The 13,897-nt window shown below is 47.5% G+C and overlaps 2 protein-coding genes across 6 annotated transcripts in view; one reads left to right on the top strand and one right to left on the bottom strand.

Moving 5' to 3' along the window:
* Positions 1–13,897, top strand: part of NTM (neurotrimin) — a 1,318,058-nt gene that overhangs the window by 1,214,138 nt on the left and 90,023 nt on the right. The window lies entirely within an intron of this gene.
* OPCML (opioid binding protein/cell adhesion molecule like) overlaps positions 2,266–13,897 on the bottom strand; it is a 994,952-nt gene continuing 983,320 nt past the window's right edge. For all 5 annotated transcript variants that reach the window (XM_063943620.1, XM_063943621.1, XM_063943623.1 and 2 more), the window contains 3 exons: positions 10,282–10,402; positions 6,086–6,237; positions 2,266–4,027 (listed from right to left, as the gene is read on the bottom strand). In XM_063943620.1, coding sequence (XP_063799690.1) covers positions 3,930–4,027; positions 6,086–6,237; positions 10,282–10,402 — 371 coding nt within the window. In that variant the 3' untranslated portion in view covers positions 2,266–3,929. The remainder of the gene's footprint in view (positions 4,028–6,085; positions 6,238–10,281; positions 10,403–13,897) is intronic.

The following is a 13,897-nucleotide window of genomic DNA, read 5'->3' as shown; positions in this document are numbered from 1 at the left end:
TACTCCCAGGTGGCTAATCAGGCCCAACACTGCTTAGCTTCCAAAATCAGATGAGATTGGGCGTATCCAGTGTGGTGTGGCCAAGTGAATTAAGCCAAAGCTGCTGCAGGCTTTGCAGTGCTCCACAGATACTGTTTTATAAGCACCATGTGCTGACCAATTGATATAACATATCTTACTTTACAACAGTGAACAAAGCCAGTATTTGGCTGCCACAGCCATGATTCAGATTTGCAGTCTTTAGGATCATTATAAACAGTTTATGAAATAAATAATTAGTAAGTGTATACACATGTTTTAGACATGGCAGGGAAACTGCTTATTAGTAATTGCTGGTGTCTTACTAATGCAGACAGACAATACAAAAAAACAAACAAAGACAGACAACTTGCACGACTAAGTAAATGGCACTAAGGTGTCTCTATAAATATATATCTGGCCAAGTGCAGTGCACGCCAGCAATATGCCTGATCCCAAATTCCCCTTAACACCCCTGCGCCTTCAATGGAGGAGAGATGTAACACAGGAAATTCTGGAAATACAACAGGAAAACAACAGGAAGCATGGTTAATATGTCCCCATGCTCACAGTATAACACAAAGTGCCGACTTATAATTATGTAGGCAGATTTAATAAACATCTTATGTTGCACTCAAACCTGCACATGTAACTTGTATCCTGTTTTAACAAAGACTTCATAGCCTATTGTAATACATATGCAGCGCTGCTGTATTCCCTTTATCAATAAGAGTTGAATCATGATCTTTTATCCAGTGACCCTGACATTTCTGTGTGCAGGGAACATCACTGTGGCAGCAAAGTTACACATGGAGCGGCCTATGCATAAAACCATGTGGCTGACGCAGCTCAGAGCGGCGGGGGACCACACACACACAGTATCCCACACAGTGGGGAGGCAGCGTGAGCTGACCGCCCCGTTCAACATACCTGGACCCTGTGGTGAGGGCTATGACGGGCCTTCTCTGTAAGTTCCGTCCAGCCTTTACTGCAGGTTTTAGTCCTGCACGTGGTAGTGGGGGAGCTCTTTTTAGAGAGGTCCGACACCCACAGCTGCTAAAGCAGCCTTCACTATCCCGGACCCACGCCTATTGGAAGGGGGGAAGGGATGTGGTAAATCGTTGAAAAAAGAAAAAACTTAGAAAAAATTCCAATGAAATGTGGACCTCTGTGGCAGCAAAGCCACAAGCCTACTAACTGTGTCGAGCACAGAAAAAACACTGAGGTACTCAGGGATATGGAGGGGAGGTGTAGTTTCAAAATTAATTTATTCAGTGCCTACTTCCTGTGGAGGCCGTCCATATCCCAAGAGTACTCCAGTGACCCCTAGTGGATGAAAAAGAAATACAGGTAGTCTCAACCTCTCTCATTAGCAACCCTGTACCCCCCCTCCCCCCCCCAAACACACACACACACACACGCTCTCAGCCCCGCTCCCACAAACAAATGCTACCATTGTGCTCTGTAGCCACTTGTGCTTTGGAGGGAATTTACCTGTGTTTGTTGCTCCATGACTAGTCTGTGCTTTTTTACATGGTGCCCGTTATTGGATAATGTAGCATAAGCAGGGCCAGGACTGCCCATCTGGCACTTCTGGCAAATGCCAGAAGGGTTGGTCAGGTACACAGAGAGCCGGGAACGCCACGTGCAGCTCCTTGCTCTGTTTTGTCCCCCGCTGCCGCCCCCGCCGTGCCCAGTTGCTAAGCAATATGGGGCCGTGGACTCGCGGCACGCCTCCTTTTGCACTGTCCGCGACCCCCATTGCTAAGCAATATGGAGGCGTTCCGCGAGTCCCCGCCCCCTGACTCGTGGCACACCCCCATTTGCAGTGTGCCAGGGCTGGAAAGAGGCCCCAGTCAGTCCCTGAGCATAAGTGTATTGAGCACCTGAGCCAAACATACAATGATGTATTCTGTGTGACATCTCTCTTCATTCCCGCAAACATGATAGCCAATGATTTCCGAGTGATCCCACAATTATCACCCCAGTGTCTTCTGCCCTATAGATCAGGCCTGGCCAACCTGTGGCTTTCCAGCTGTTGTAAAACTACAAGTCCCAGCATGCCCTGCCACAGTTTTGCTATTAGGCAATGCTAGAACTATGGAAGGGGATGCTGGGATGTGTAGTTTCACAACAGCTGGAGAGCCACAGGTTGGCCAGGCCTGCTATAGATCCTTGCAGCTAGTGGATCAGGAATTCCATCTCACAATAATGATTGGTCAGCAGGACATGAAAGGGAATCAGCAGTTACAAATATCAGACTTTATTGACACATCACAGGATTACAACCATCTGACTGTCCTTTCCTAGAAAAGTTTACAAATGCTGTGTAACATGCAGCAATCTGGCTGTGTCTCAGCTGTCTAACACGGACTCAACACGCCAGCCTTCTAGGATTTATAAGAGAGCTAAAGTAAAAGATCCCAAAACTCAACTGCTTCACGAAACACCAAACGTGCTCCTTCCTATAGTTCAGACCATTGCTGAAATAATAACTAACTGGGACAACGTGCTGCAGAGCATCGCACCCTTCCTCTGTATAGTGCTAAAGTGGTTGGCCTTGCAGCAGGTGCTCTGTGTCATGGGTATACAGCTGCAATAATCTGCACTATTCTGTCTTTGTTTTACTTACTGTTCTGGAATGGTGCGAATGAGAGGCAGGTTCTGGAACATCAAGGCTAAGTGCGTGTTGGAGAATTGCGCTAATTTACACAAGTCGTCTTCCAGAGAAACAATAATAAGGACCTCCAATACGCCTACACATATCATATCACATAGGAACATAATCACCACACTCTCTTTAGCTTTGTATGTGCTTGATAAAATAACCATCGATATTTAGGAATGTGCCTGTATACAGTCCTTTCATTTTGGATCTCTGTCCACTTCTGGCCAAGGAGCCACCAGAGATTAGGCTTTCGGTCATGTTTTGCCGGGTTACGCAATTGTCCCCTTCTCTCTCGACCCAAGTCCTCTATGTGGTTTCTGGATTCTTTTCTCAAGTATATAATAGTTATTGTACTGCGAATGAATGGAACATAGTGCATACGATATGACAACTTCTATGACTGAATCACTCCAGAGATACTACCGGAAAGAGTTACTGTACCAGGAGGTGCATTGTTGGGTAACAGGATGGTGGTGGGTTAGCAGAAGGAGGGAAAACAAGGTGCTGGGTAGGGCTAAGAGAGGAACCATTGCTGACAGTCAGAGGGGTTTCTAGGACTAGATGGAAAAGCATCATCTGCATAGACGGGTGCACTGGTGAATTTCATGGTCCTCTAATGATCGGGATGGGGAATCCAAAGCTGCTTGGTTTGCTGTGAGTTAATCATCTTGTTACAAGAAAGACAATTGCTGTTTGCTGGGGTTCGATCCCAGTTTAGACAAGATTGCTCTAGGCTGGCAGATATCTGAGCCCACTGCTTTTCTAGAGCTTGAGTATTCCCTGTAGGTCCAGAAAGTTCACCCAACGCCTCTGTCTCCCTTTGTGTCGCTCCCAGTGAAAGATGGAGATTGGTTTTAGGAGCCACCAATGAGGGTAGGGGAGATGTCCATTGCCTTGACGCAGTGGAGGCCATTGTCCTTTTCTGCACCCTGACCTTTTAGGCATCCTCACGCCTTATATCCATAAAGACCTGCCGAGCATCACACAGGGATTTACAAAGACACCTAAATATGAAATCAGCTGCAGCTCCCCCGGACCGTTGTGACTGAGGAAATTAATGACACTGGAAACATAAGCCTGTAGGGACCGTCAATCTGTCTCAATGAAGGATTCAACCCAGTGAAATAGCAAAGCCCGAGGGAGGATGAGGATGAAGTCTTTGCTGTGGGGTGGGAGAGGAAGGATCCACTTGTACCTTTCAGGCATCTCTACACAGCCCCCACCTCCACGGTCTCTTGCTTCATCAAAACTTGGTGATGGAGTACAGGATCAAGCACCAGAGGCAGGTGGCGACCCGGGCAGCTAAGGCCGAGCTGCTTCTGTTGGGCACGGATCCCGGTCCTGGCGAGAGAAAGCGTTCATTAATGATACAACCCTGTGTGCCCGCCTGTCATTATGTCCCACTAGCTGTCACTGCAGGGGGGGGTGGGGGGTGGGGGGTGAGAAGCGCTGCACAGTCTAGAGTCCTGGATATGGCAATGTGCTATGTCTCTCTTCCCTCAATGGGACAAGTTGTCGTTATTGTAATGAGAAGCAGAACATCCGCAGCCCATAATTATATTTACTGGTGTGTATAACATGGACACTAATTGCTTCTCTGCTTTCTACTGGCCATACAGATGTAAGAGGAGCAGAGGTTCTAGGTAGAAAGCCTGTGATTCTGACAATGCCTTGTATGTACTGTAGGTGATGCTAATGGCAGGGCAAATACTGTCTGGCTATAAAATAATGACACTCATCAATTATGTACTTATAAAGTCAGTGTATGGTTCTAGATCTGTGTACTACTATAGAAGATAATCTGTGTGTGTGCATATCCCAGATTTTATTATAATCCCTATAACATATAGTACGGACCACATTCCACCCATCACGCACGTATGGACCAAAACTCTAGCCATCAAGAAATGTACAGACCACAATTCCCCCCCCCCGTTACCTGTAGTACAGATGACAACTCCCCCATCACGCACGGTATGGAGAACAACTCCCCCCCCGTCATGCACTGTATGGAACACAACTCCCCCATCACGCACGGTATGAAAAACAACTCCCTCCGTCATGCACTGTATGGAGAACAACTCCCCCCGTCATGCACTGTATGGAACACAACTCCCCCATCACGCACGGAATGAATAACAACTCCCTCCGTCATGCACTGTATGGAACACAACTCCCCTATCACGCACGGTATGGACAACAAAGCCCCCCCCCCCCCCCCTCCCCATCATGCACTGTATGGAACACAACTCCCCCATCACGCACGCAATGAATAACAACTCCCTCCGTCAAGCACTGTATGGAACACAACTCCCCTATGATGCATGGTATGGAACACAACTCCCTTCATCACACACTTTACGGAACGCAACTCCCCCGTCATGCCTATTATGGAACACAACACCCCACATCACACATGACGGTACGGAACACAACTTTATCCATCATGCATAGTACCGAATGCAACTCTCCCTGTCACACACGGTACGGAATGCAACTCCCACCATCACACACAGTACGGAACACAATGCCCCCCTGTCACCCACGGTACAGGACGCAACGCACACCCCCTTCCCCGTCACACATGGTATGGAACGCAACCCCCCCCCCCTCGCACACAGTAAAGACAGCTGCGCCCTAGAGATTTCATGGCGTCACAGTGTAGTGTCCATACATAGAGGAGATGTAAGCCTCTTGCTTTAAATGCCACATTACTGATTAAACTGAGTGATCAAGGTGTGTCTGTGGCTGCATTTACAGCCGGGGTTCCGCATCCTAGCCTGCCGTGTGAGCTGGGCCTTACCGTAACTCATATATACCCTTATGCCTCTAAGGGGTCTATTCATGAAGAAGTGAAACAGTGAAGAAGTTGCCCATGGCAACCAATCAGCTGCTCCGTACAAATGTATAGTATGCAAATTATAAATGTTACTTCAATGCTGATTGGTTGCCATGGACAACTTCTCCACTGGCTCACTTCTCCACTCTTTTCACTGCTTCATGAATAGACCCCTTAGTACTGTATATGTTCCACACCATAAACACTGCCCCAAGTGCAAACGCACAGTACCACTACTCCACATACAGTGTGTTACTACACACACTGCCCTCCATGTTACATTGTATAGTGGGGAGAGGGGGAAACCTCCTGTGTCTGCGATGGAAGTGAGTGATATGGGGAAGAAATGTTCTTTGCCGGCCATGCCATCATTACACCTGTGTAGCCATCGCTACGGAGTAATTCTCTTGTGGCTGACTGCTGTCACCAACAGTGGTCACTAGGGGGGGGGAAGGGGGAGGGAGACAGGGCAGTGGGGGCATCCTGCCTCGTCATACACACATATCTATACCCCACAGTGTGACTTAGGACATATAACATATACCGCTGCAGAAACTCACCGTACAATATGACACTGGCGTTACTGTTCCCCAGCTTATTGGATGCAACACATGTGTAATTCCCATAATCCTTCTCCGAGACATTGAAGAATGTCAGGACGGACATGTGGTCTTTGTTCTCGATCCTTACACCATCCAGCCCATTGGATAACCTGCGGTACACACAAAGATTATCACCAGTATAGCCCTGTGCCCCTAGTGTACTGTACATCATACATCACAGGGTGTATTGTATGTATACACGCAGCCATACACTCTGCTGCCACACAACACAGGGGTCTAATCACACATCTCACACCCAAGTGACACTCAGATTAATGCAGACGTCATATCCCAGCTCAGCCGAGAACCGTTCTTCCCCTTTTCCTGTTCTGTCTTATACTGGGTGTATATGCGTCTCTACATGTGTCCAGGCCCTGCGGGTGCACTGTGCAGCATATATGCGTCTCTACATGTGTCCAGGCCCTGTGGGTGCACTGTGCAGCAGTGTGTATATGCGTCTCTGCACATGCCCAGGCCCTGCGGGTGCACTGTGCAGCAGTGTGTATATGCGTCTCTACACATGCCCAGGACCTGCGGGTGCACTGTGCAGCAGTGTGTATATGCGTCTTTACAAATGCCCAGGACCTGCGGGTGCACTGTGCAGCAGTGTGTATATGCGTCTCTACACATGCCCAGGCCCTGCGGGTGCACTGTGCAGCAGTAGGTATATGCGTCTCTACACATGCCAGGCCCTGCGGGTGCACTGTGCAGCAGTGTGTATATGCGTCTCTGCACATGCCCAGGACCAGCGGGTGCACTGTGCAGCAGTGTGTATATACGTCTCTACACATGCCCAGGACCAGCGGGTGCACTGTGCAGCAGTGTGTATATACGTCTCTACACATGCCCAGGCCCTGCGGGTGCACTGTGCAGCAGTGTGTATATGCGTCTCTACACATGCCCAGGCCCTGCGGGTGCACTGTGCAGCAGTGTGTATATGCGTCTCTACACATGCCCAGGACCTGCGGGTGCACTGTGCAGCAGTGTGTATATGCGTCTCTACACATGCCCAGGCCCTGCGGGTGCACTGTGCAGCAGTGTGTATATGCGTCTCTACACATGCCCAGGACCAGCGGGTGCACTGTGCAGCAGTGTGTATATACGTCTCTACACATGCCCAGGACCAGCGGGTGCACTGTGCAGCAGTGTGTATATACGTCTCTACACATGCCCAGGCCCTGCGGGTGCACTGTGCAGCAGTGTGTATATGCGTCTCTGCACATGCCCAGGCCCTGCGGGTGCACTGTGCAGCAGTGTGTATATGCGTCTCTACACATGCCCAGGCCCTGCGGGTGCACTGTGCAGCAGTGTGTATATGCGTCTTTACAAATGCCCAGGCCCTGCGGGTGCACTGTGCAGCAGTGTGTATATGCGTCTCTACACATGTCCAGGCCCTGCGGGTGCACTGTGCAGCAGTGTGTATATGCGTCTTTACAAATGCCCAGGCCCTGCGGGTGCACTGTGCAGCAGTGTGTATATACGTCTCTACACATGCCCAGGCCCTGCGGGTGCACTGTGCAGCAGTGTGTATATGCGTCTCTACACATGCCCAGGACCAGCGGGTGCACTGTGCAGCAGTGTGTATATACGTCTCTACACATGCCCAGGCCCTGCGGGTGCACTGTGCAGCAGTGTGTATATGCGTCTCTACACATGCCCAGGCCCTGCGGGTGCACTGTGCGGCAGTGTGTATATGCGTCTCTACACATGCCCAGGCCCTGCGGGTGCACTGTGCAGCAGTGTGTATATATACGTCTCTACACATGCCCAGGCCCTGCGGGTGCACTGTGCAGCATATATGCGTCTCTACACATGCCCAGGCCCTGCGGGTGCACTGTGCAGCATATATGCGTCTCTACACATGCCCAGGCCCTGCGGGTGCACTGTGCAGCATATATGCGTCTCTACACATGCCCAGGCCCTGCGGGTGCACTGTGCAGCATATATGCGTCTCTACACATGCCCAGGCCCTGCGGGTGCACTGTGGAGCAGTGTGTATATGCGTCTCTACACATGCCCAGGCCCTGCGGGTGCACTGTGCAGCATATATGCGTCTCTACATGTGCCCAGGTCCTGCGGGTGCACTGTGCAGCATATATGCTTCTCTACACATGCCCAGGCCCTGCGGGTGCACTGTGGAGCAGTGTGTATATGCGTCTCTACATGTGCCCAGGTCCTGCGGGTGCACTGTGCAGCATATATGCTTCTCTACACATGCCCAGGCCCTGCGGGTGCACTGTGCAGCAGTATTTAGAAGCGCCCATACATGTGTCCAGTGTGAAAATGTGTGTTTTATGGAAAAATAAGGACTTGTGTTTTCTCTACAGTGAATATATAAAAGTAGCTCTCCTGTCCCCTTAGTGCTCTAACACCCCAAATGGGACATACTGACGAGTGTCTTTGTGATACTGTAGCTGACAACTTGTGCTTCCGTCCTCATTCTCCTTACATCTTGTGAGCAGGGTCCCCATTCCATGGTGTGTAGTTGCTATAATGTGCTGTAAGTGTTGCTTCCTATGTAATGTGCTGTAGAAGATGATGGAGCTATACATAAATGTATTATTATAATAATAATATCCACTTAGTGTATGTCTCATATGATGACTTCTGCAGGCGGGCGTAATGCCATTATGCATACATGCATCTCTTTCCAGAAACCTACGTAGGAAAAGTCAGAGAACCAGCTGTAGTATACATTTGGCTGTGGAACCAACAGTATGAAGGTGCCAAAAGAAAATGCAAATACTAAATATAATGGATTCAGAAGCAGCCCCGGAATGTGAATTGGCTCCTGCCGCCAAAAATAAAAGAAATTGCTTCCGTATTTAGAACGTCTAATTCATTCACATACATTATAGGGCACAGAGTCACCGTGTTACAGTCTCTCCTGGTGCACAGGAAAGCTGATGTACATGTGTGCGTCATTGCAGGGACAGGAATTAAACCCTTTCATCGTAGAAGTTTAATCTATTAATCTAAAACAATATAAAATATAAGCTGGAGGCTCCAACAACAAAACTGGTCCTTTACAGTATATAAATAACTCTACAAGAGGTGCATCTGACGTTTAAATATAGAGAAATCTAGAATATAGATATTCCACAAACCACACCTTGCGTGGTCCATGCTCCTGGGGTCTTGTGATGGTGGGAAAACAGCTTTAAATCTACTAAATTATCTGGGGATCGGGAGGTCACATGAGCAGCGCATCTCCCGGTCCCGACCGATGAAGAAGCGTTATAAACCGTTTATCGGCAAACACCTACGTAATCAACGGTCATTCACCCAATATCGGGAGAACGGGCCAACGATTGTATACCCAGCTTTTGGTCAACAGTCACTTTTGACCCCATATATTCGACAGGGTGGTCTACATGTAAAAGGTAGACACCTGAAAAAGGTCGATCTGTACAAAAGGTCTACGTGAAAATGGTCGACACCGGTTTTTTGTATGTTAAACCATGTAAAAGCCAAATAAGTGGAACCCTCGCTAAGCTTCGGGCAAGGTATTAAAAAGTAAAAGAAAAATGTTAAAAAAAAACTTGTGTTGACCATATGTTTGTCGACCATTATCATGTTGACCATTTGAACCCGTCAACATGATAATGGTCGACATACGTTAAGGCTTAATACAGCTGGGCCTAATTGCTTCATGATCACCAGAAGGCAACAGCAAAGTTTTAGCAATAATAACATGATAGGAATGTAAATGTTAATGGGCACTAAACCTCAAAAGTAACGTTTCCAGCTATAAATCATGGAAGTAAAATACACTGTTCGGTGTGACCCTGTCATTTCCCTGCAGCTGAGGTATAAAGTGTCTCCTTTCCCTCCAGTACAGACTGCAGAGACTGCCAAGGGTGGTGAGGGGGAGTGTTAGCAAGTATCTGTGATCATATCCCCGGCCCCCTGAACAAGTCCACAGCTTTATAGGAATGGGGAAAGTGGTTGCTGGACTATTAGCTTCCCAGTAGCCCTCTCCACCTGTGCATGAACCCTTGGAGGTGAGGCCGACCTGATCGCTCAAAAGCCCTGGCTCCACCCACATCATTAGGGCCGTGTCCTGATTGGATGCCATACCGGTTAAAGAGCTTAGACTTAAGTCATCTGAGCAGCTGACGGCAGAGTAGAATCATCTGACCATAGTTCCTCACCTGGTGTCTTCCTTATACCACTGGAACTCCGCCAGAGGGACGGCCAGGGCGGAACAGCGCAGGGCGCCTTTCTGTCCGACTGACGCTCCTGTGTTGATGGTATCAGAGATGTACGGCGGGTCTGTTGGATGGATACAGAATTACAATGAGATCTATTAGTGGTATTAGTCTTTCCGTGGATGAACAAGCTGCACATACAGTAAATGTGAGGCGGCAGAGGTATGGAATGATGCAATGTGTAGCTGTACACTGGACGTCTCCCAGTGCTCCTGATTCTGGGGAACTGGTCTGACAACCAATACTGTGGTCCTGACTGTGGAAAATGTGGTGTGGTATACTATATGCTGCTCGCAGTGAGGATCGGACATGTGACTGATGGGGAGGCAGTCAATTGACCGGCTGTTGGGCGCCGGGATCACGACCACCGGGATCTCATACTGTTCCCGACTGATGGGAGGGTGTTCCTGGATAGCCTAGGGCAGAAGTTCTCAAACGCGGTCCTCAGGGCACCCCAACGGTTCAGGTTGTACATTTATCCATGCTTGGCCACTGGTGACTTAATTAGCACCTTAGTCAACTTGATTTAACCATCTGTGCTGAGCTATGGATATACTTAAAACCTGGACTGCTGGGGTGCCTTCAGGACTGCGTTTGGGAACCCCTGGTCTATGGCTTTGTGTTGGACTGGCCACTTTCTTATGTCTTGTTTCCAATAACTGCAGTGTTGGGACGAAGGAAAATAGAAAAACCTGGCTAAATGAGGGACACCAAGAATATTAAAAGCAGTGGGTTCCATACAAGTCCTTGCTTACAGGCATGTATAATAATGATGGACCACCGTGAGTCCTGTGATTCTGACTTCAGAAGGACTGAGAAACAGGGGCGATTGTTGGGGGTTTTGGCAGGAGCTGCAGTAACCACAGCAGCTGAACTTGCTGATGTCATATGGTGTTGTCACCCTGGCTCTCTGAGGGGGAAACCTGGATCTGAGGGCCCGATTATCAGGAGCTGCAGGCCTCCAGTCAGCAAGCTGCACACATACTGTGTATATTGTGCTTATTTGTCACTACGGTATTTATATTTGCATCAGATGCGGTTTGATGTGAGTGGTTATTTGTTAGTGTTTGTTTAGAAGCAGAATCTCCGCGGTCGGGTGGAATAAAAGATGAGCCGTGTTCTGCGGTTATAAACATCTGCAACACAATATCTGTTATCATATCCAGTATATGATAAGTATTCAGTATCTCAGTGGTAATGATGACAGGTTGATGGGAACAGGGTTTTTAAGTGAATAGGTATTTCATTGGTGGTAACCATGTAAACTAAAAGTCTTAGAAAGATCGCCAGACAAATGAATGTGCACTGAATTAGGGCGTGAGTGAGCCGTGTCGTCCTATTGATTATAAATGGGTTTCTGCTGGTTCTAGGTGCTGCATCAGACCTGTATGCCTGGAGGTGTGTTGCTTGGTGGTGGGGGAGGGTCACCCCCTAATGATGGGAGTACTTGTGTTTATACAGCCTTGTTGTTGAGAATCATTGTTAGCAGTGTACCCACAGTCTGCCCTATTTGAGGTTAGGCCCAATAACTATCATTTCTTATCGCCGCTATCTGCAAAAATGAGAAGTTAAATACCATCCAAATGTATCAATACATCCAAATGTATCACCCTTGGCGATCCCGTCACTACAATATGTTCAGAGTGTAGTGACCATATTAGCTGATGTAGTCACAGCATGAAATGTCATATATCACCGAATACAGAGATGTAATGTCTCACCATCAGGTGTTGTGTAGTAATGCCACATGTCATAACGTTGTAGTAGTATCATCAGGTGTTGTGTAGTAATGCTACCTATCATACCGTTGTAGTACTCTCACCATCAGGTGTTGTGTAGTAATGCTACAGGTCATACCGTTACACTGTCGTAGTCTCACCATCAGGTGTTGTGTAGTAATGCTACATATCATACCGTTGTAGTACTCTCACCATCAGGTGTTGTGTAGTAATGCTACATATCATACCGTTGTAGTACTCTCACCATCAGGTGTTGTGTAGTAATGCTACATATCATACCGTTGTAGTACTCTCACCATCAGGTGTTGTGTAGTAATGCTACATATCATACCGTTGTAGTACTCTCACCATCAGGTGTTGTGTAGTAATGCTACATATCATACCGTTGTAGTACTCTCACCATCAGGTGTTGTGTAGTAAATGCCACATGTCATAACATTGTAGTAGTACCATCAGGTGTTGTGTAATAATGCCACATGTCATACCGTTACACTGTAGTACACTCACCATGAGGTGTTGTGTAGTAATGCCACATGTCATACTGTACCGTTGTAGTAGTATCACCATGAGGTGATGTGTAGTAATGCTACAGGTCATACCGTTACACTGTAGTAATCTCATTATCAGGCATTGTGTAGTAATGCTACATGTCATACCATTGTAGTAGTACCATCAGGTGTTGTATAGTAATGTCACACCGTTGTAGTACTCTCACCATCAGCTGTTGTGTAGTAATGCTACATGTCATACCGTTGTAGTAGTACCATCAGGTGTTGTATGGTAATGTCACATGTTATACTGTACCGTTGTAGTAGTATCACCATGAGTTGTTATGTAGTACTGCTACAGGTCATACCGTTAAACGGTAGTAGTCTCACCATCAGGCGTTGTGTAGTAATGCTACAGGTCAAACCGTTGTAGAAGTCTCACCATCAGGTGTTGTGTAGTAATGTCACGCGTCATACCATTACACTGTAGTAGTCTCATCATTAAGCATTGTGTAGTAATGCTACATGTCATACCGTTATAGTACTCTCACCATAAGGTGTTGTGTAGTAATGCTACATCATACCGTTACACTGTAGTAGTCTCATTATCAGGCATTGTGTAGTAATGCCACGCGTCATACCATTGCAGTAGCACTATCAGGCATTGTGTACTAATGCTACATGTCATACCGTTGTAGTAGTCTCACCATCAGGCGTTGTGTAGTAATGCTACAGGTCATACCGTTACACTGTCGTAGTCTCACCATCAGGTGTTGTGTAGTAATGCTACATGTCATACTGTTGTAGTACTCTCACTATCAGGCGTTGTGTAGTAATGCCACATATCATAACGTTGTAGTAGTACCATCAGGCGTTGTGTAGTAATGTCACATGTCATACTGGGGTATGGGACTCCAGGTCAACACCAAAAAGGTTGACACACCTTAGGTCAACATGGACAAAAGGTCAACATGAGTTTTTTATGTTGTTTTTGGTGTTGTTTTCTTCGTAGAGTGACGGGGAACCTCAATTAGTGTACCGCGTCCCCTCACATGGCTCGCTTTGCTCGCCATGCTCCGGGCAAGGTGCCTCGCTCCTCTACCGCTGCGCTCAGCACAGGTTACCGTTCCCAATTGTAGTCCACGTGGATTGTAAAGTATGAAAAAGTAAAAAAAAAAAAAAAAAATTAAAAAAAGAACTCATGTCGACCTTTGACCTTTTGTCCATGTCGACATTTTGTCTATGTCGACCTTTTGGTCTCGATCACAGGTGGTTGGGTCATTGAGTAATTGTTTGTTTTGTGGTGTACATGTTTATACTGCTTTGGTCTCG

The sequence above is a fragment of the Pseudophryne corroboree genome, chromosome 10 (genome assembly GCF_028390025.1).
Source record: "Pseudophryne corroboree isolate aPseCor3 chromosome 10, aPseCor3.hap2, whole genome shotgun sequence".
Lineage (NCBI taxonomy): Eukaryota > Metazoa > Chordata > Amphibia > Anura > Myobatrachidae > Pseudophryne > Pseudophryne corroboree.
The sequence above is the reverse complement of the archived record's forward strand: the minus strand, read 5'-3'. Positions and strand labels throughout refer to the sequence as shown.